We start from the raw sequence: 5,413 nt of genomic DNA, 5'->3' as shown, positions 1-5,413 counted from the left end.
TGACACATTTTTTGGAACATACTTTGGGAAATGCTGCTTTAAGTTATGCAGTAGTAACCGAAGATGTTTGAAGGAGAAAATTGACTTACCTAAACCAATACAATTGGAAAATTAATGTGAAGTTCAGAAAGCATTGAAGAGAAGGGAAAGAATAATCAATAAAGAGGTTTTGGCCAGAGTTGAGATAAAACTATACAGATCCAGACCACAGGGGCTGCAGTGAGAATGAAAAAGAAGAGTGAAAATAAAAGAAATTGTTGCTGGAGTTGGCAGAAATTGTTTACTGACAATTTAGGAAGATGCCAAGGGAGAGAAAGGAGATAAGGTTTAGCACCTGGTTTCTGATTAAAAGAATAATTTCGTGGCTAAGAGAAATAAGAGATACCAGAAAGAGAAAGGTGGCAAATCTGATTTCAGATACGGGAATTTTATTTTCACGATTCAGGGAACTTACTTCTCTTGGTCTACTATGTATTCCCAATGCTTGATCCATGGTAAGTTTGTAATTAATGTGATTGAATAACTGAAATGTACTCCAATCAGAAACTTTAGCAAAATATGTAAGAAAAAAAAACACATAGGTACGGCTGTGCCCAGGGTCAGTACTAAGTCTGTGAATAAGGCTGCAGATAAACCAAAATCAAGTCATCTTTGTTTTGTACATCATCTCTTCCTAAATCCACATGTGAAACAGGAATTAGGGGTCCTGATATCCAGAAAAGGAAATGTTGAAGAGTGGAGATATCCCTTTTCCAACACTAAATAAGCTGCATTTTAAGAAAGACAAATGTGGAAATAGAACCATCAAAGGACATAAAAATAGTAATCATTAGGGTGCAAGATGGGATAGAAAAACCAAAAAGAGTGATTGAAATGAAGTCACAAGGGAAAAAAAGGAAGATTAAATCTAAAGCCCTCAATGTAGATGGGATTTTATGTATATTTTTATATTCTTAAAACTTATTATTTTTATGTGAAAAAAACATACCCTCCACCTCAAGAAAGAGGAGGAGAAAAATAGAGCTTTAAAAATTGCATGCTTCAGGCTTGTGGAAATCTATTGTCTGCCAGCATCAGACATGGTATTTACTTCAGGCCATATTCAGCCATGTACAGTATTTCAAAACTGCCACCTAGTAATTTAAAATGACAAGAAAAATAATATAATGGATGCATGCCTGATTTCTCCTTCTCTCCATCCCACAATAAAGGTGAGGGGTCTGAAGGCTCTTGATTATTCTCCAGCAGAAGTAGCAAAGACTTTGAAAAGAGCGATGTTGGATTTGATTTCTACTTGGATGTTTTGTTTCATGCCCTGAAGCTCATCAATTCACTCCCCAGGAAGGAAAGAAGCACACTATTAGGACACTGGCATGGCACAGGAGGAGGGACTGTTGGTGCATGGTCTGCACTTTTGTGTCTCCCCAAAATGCTTATGTTGAAACTTGTTCAACAATGTGATGGTATCAGGAGGGAAGTGATTAGGTCAGGAGGGTGGAGTCCTCATGCATGGGATTAGTGCCCTCATAAAAAAGGCCTGAGGGAGCTTGTTTGCTCTTCCACTTGTGAGGACACAGAGAGAAGGCATCAACTGTGAACCAGGAAACAGGCCTTCACTAGACACTAAATCTGCTGGCACATTGATCTTGGACTTCCCCGCCTCCAGAACTGTGAGAAATAAATTTCTGTTGTTTGTGAACTACCCAGTTTGTAGTGCTTTGTTATAGTAGCCAGAATGAAGTAATACAGGGGGTGTTTCTGTTTTCCCTTATGGAGACTTCTTGCCCTTTCAGAGATGTGTGCATAGAACCCTGTAGAGCACTGTACCTAAGTCTGACCTAGTCAGGAATTTAAAACTTTTGGAAATGCTTATGACAGAACCTCTTACGCTAGGGCCACAACCTACATTATCCCCCAAACTTATCTCCCATCTATTCTTCCCTGAACACTCTTTCCCCAAGCACCTGGGTGCACTCACAATTTACTAATGGACTCGTCTTCATTTATATTCCTCTGTCCGTGCCCCTTCTGTCCCCTCTGCATTGAATTCCCTTCCCCCTGCCCAACTCTGACATTTCCTTAAGAAGCATTCACCTCCTCAGGGAAACCTTTACTACTGCACTGCAAGGTGACTACCCACAGCCATGGAACATGCCAACAGAGAGGTGAAGATTAAGCCTGGGGAAAACGAGGTTGATAACTATTAAAGATGCACTGCGCATCCTTAATTTAAAAATATCAATCTAGGCCAAGCATGGTGGTTCATGCCTGTAATCCCAGCACTTTGGGAGGCTGAGGCAGGTGGATCACGAGGTCAGGAGTTCAAGACCAGCCTAGCCAACATGATGAAACCCCACCTCCACAAAAGATACAAAAAATTAGCCAGGCATGGTGGTGTGAGCCTGTAATCCCAGCTACTCGGGAGGCTGAGGTGGGAGAATTGCTTGAATCCAGGAGGCGGAGGTTGCAGTGAACCGATATAGCACCATTGCACTCCAGCCTGGGCAACAGGGCAAGGTTCTGTCTAAAAAAAAAAAAAAAAAAAACACAAAATCGGGTTTGGCCTTGGGTTCCGCCGTAGGGGATGTCCCGTGCGAGAGAATGAGGAGATCCTGGGGCCTTACGTACTAGCGGAATTGGGTGAAGAGACGCCTGCCAGTGCGGGAGGTAGTTAGCTCGATCCCCAAAGAAAAGAGCGAGTGGGCAGGCAGCTGCCAGACAGAACCGGAGTGTGCAGGGTCCCTAGAGGCCGGTTCCTGGTCGGTGCTGCTCTCCTGGAAGCCACGGTGCAGGCAGAGCTCAGGGCGATCCCCAGGAGCAGCAGCAGAAGAAGACACAGCGCCGGTCCGGGAAGTGGCTCGAGCTGTTCGTAAAGTCGCCCGACAGCTTTTTCTCCGTAGTATGCGAGTTGACAAAACAGCCAGAGAACAGGGCTCCCCATTACAATCTTTTCGAGCTCTTTTCCCTTGCTAACCAGATCTGATTTGTGCGAAAACATGCCTCGCACTTGTACCTGGAGGAACTGGAGACAGTGGATTCGACCTTTAGCAGCGGTCATCTACCTGGTGTCAATAGTGGTTGCGGTTCCCCTATGCGTGTGGGAATTATAGAAACTGGAGGTTGGAATACACACCAAGGCTTGGTTTATTGCTGGAATCTTTTTGCTGTTGACTATGCCTATATCACTGTGGGCGATACTGCAACACTTAGTGCATTATACACAACCTGAACTACAAAAACCAATAATGAGGATTCTTTGGATGGTACCCATTTACAGTTTAGATAGTTGGGTAGCTTTGAAATATCCCGGAATTGCAATATATGTGGATACCTGCAGAGAATGCTATGAAGCTTATGTAATTTACAACTTTATGGGATTCCTTACCAATTATCTAACTAACCGGTATCCAGATCTGGTATTAATCCTCGAAGCCAAAGATCAGAAGAAACATTTCCCTCCTTTATGTTGCTGTCCACCACGGGCTATGGGAGAAGTATTGCTGTTTAGGTGCAAACTAGGTGTATTACAGTACACAGTTGTCAGACCTTTCACCACCATCATTGCTTTAATCTGTGAGCTGCTTGGTATATATGACGAAGGGAACTTTAGCTTTTCAAATGCTTGGACTTATTTGGTTATAATAAACAACGTGTCACAGGTGTTTGCCACATATTGTCTCCTGCTCTTTCATAAAGTACCAAAAGAAGAACTGAGCCCAACCTGTTGGCAAATTTCTTTGTGTAACGCTGGTGGCTTTTGTTTCTTTTTGGCAAGCAGTAGTTATTGCTTTGTTGGTAAAAGTTGGCGTTATTTCTGAAAAGCATACGTGGGAATGGCAAACTGTAGAAGCTGTGGCCACCGGACTCCAGGATTTTGTTATCTGTAATGAGACGTTCCTCCCTGCCATTGCTCATCATTACGCATTCTCATATAAACCATATGTCCAAGAAGCAGAAGAGGGCTCATGCTTTGATTCCTTTCTTGCCATGTGGGATGTCTCAGATATTAGAGATGATATTTCTGAACAAGTAAGGCATGTTGGACGGACAGTCAGGGGACATCCCAGGAAAAAATTGTTTCCCGAGGATCAAGATCAAAATGAACATACAAGCTTATTATCATCATCATCACAAGATGCAATTTCCATTGCTTCTTCTATGCCACCTTCACCCATGGGTCACTACCAAGGGTTTGGACACACTGTGACTCCCCAGACTACACCTACCACAGCTAAGATATCTGATGAAATACTTAGTGATACTATAGGAGAGAAAAAAGAACCTTCAGATAAATCCGTGGATTCCTGAACAGTATGGAAAAGCAAACTGTGCAACTACTACATTATATCATTACCTGGTATCCCATGGATTTTGTGCTTGGGACAGACCATAAATGATGGAAAATGTCAACACAAAGATAGCTGAAAGCCAGGTACAACTACTGAATTTATATATGTAAGTTTTGTATATCAAAAATAATTGGTCTAAGTTTCCTAGACTTAGACTTGATTTCTTAACATTAGGGTATCACATACTCAAATGGTAGGCAATGACCCCAACTAAATCTTCCTGATGTTACACTGCTTTATCAAGAGGATGGACTTTTTTTTTTTTTGAGATGGAGTCTTGCTCTGTCACCCAGGCTGGAGCGCAGTGGCGCAATCTCAGCTCACTGCGAGCTCTGCCTCCTGAGTTCACACCATTCTCCTGCCTCAGCCTCCCAAGTAGCTGGGACTACAGGCACCCACCACCATGACCAGCTAATTTATTTTTTTTTATTATTATTTTTTTATGTAGAGACAGGGTCTCACCATGTTGGCCAGGATGGTCTTGATCTCCTGACCTCGTGATCCACCCACCTCGCCTCCCAAAGTGCTGGGATTACAGGCGTGAGCCACTGCGCCTGGCCGAGAACGTACATTTAAAAAAAAAAATCAGTACTTCCTACCACTGCTGCATGAGTGTAATGCTCTGGAATTATCAGGAAGCATAATGCAGAAATACGAATTAGTGGAACTTAATCATGTGCCATATAAGCTTACCTAACAAACAGTTATATCTCTATTCCTCAACTGAATTTCTTTCAATAAATAAGAATTTATCATTTATTTTCTGCAAAAAAAAAAAAACAAAATCAATCTAGGCAGTGATACTCAACAGCTACCAATATGACAAAACCAGAGACAGCTAGTTGTTTGAGACTCTTGGTGGAAGTACACAGCATCACCTATGAAGTGTTCAGGCCAAAAAAAAAAATCAAACCTGAGTCTAATCAAGTTTCTCAATTGAATGCCTGTTTATAGCAAACACAGGCAACAATGGCGCAAAGATGTTATCAACAAAATTCAGAGTGTGAGAAACTTTACAGTAGGAATGATCACATTTTGCCAACAATGCAATTGCAAGGAAAATA

The 5,413-nt window shown here is 42.1% G+C and overlaps 1 protein-coding gene across 1 annotated transcript; it reads left to right on the top strand.

Moving 5' to 3' along the window:
* Window positions 1–2,552: 2,552 nt before the first annotated feature.
* LOC129463901 (transmembrane protein 184C-like) lies at window positions 2,553–4,647 on the top strand. The gene is given in 3 exon segments (XM_063618765.1): window positions 2,553–2,667; window positions 2,816–3,718; window positions 3,720–4,647. Coding segments are annotated over 2 exon segments (1,311 nt in total). The 5' UTR covers window positions 2,553–2,667; window positions 2,816–2,996; the 3' UTR covers window positions 4,309–4,647.
* The last annotated feature ends 766 nt before the right edge of the window (window positions 4,648–5,413 follow it).

The sequence above is a fragment of the Symphalangus syndactylus genome, chromosome 15 (genome assembly GCF_028878055.3).
Source record: "Symphalangus syndactylus isolate Jambi chromosome 15, NHGRI_mSymSyn1-v2.1_pri, whole genome shotgun sequence".
NCBI classification, from domain to species: Eukaryota; Metazoa; Chordata; class Mammalia; order Primates; family Hylobatidae; genus Symphalangus; species Symphalangus syndactylus.
This window is presented reverse-complemented; position numbering and strand designations above follow the sequence as displayed.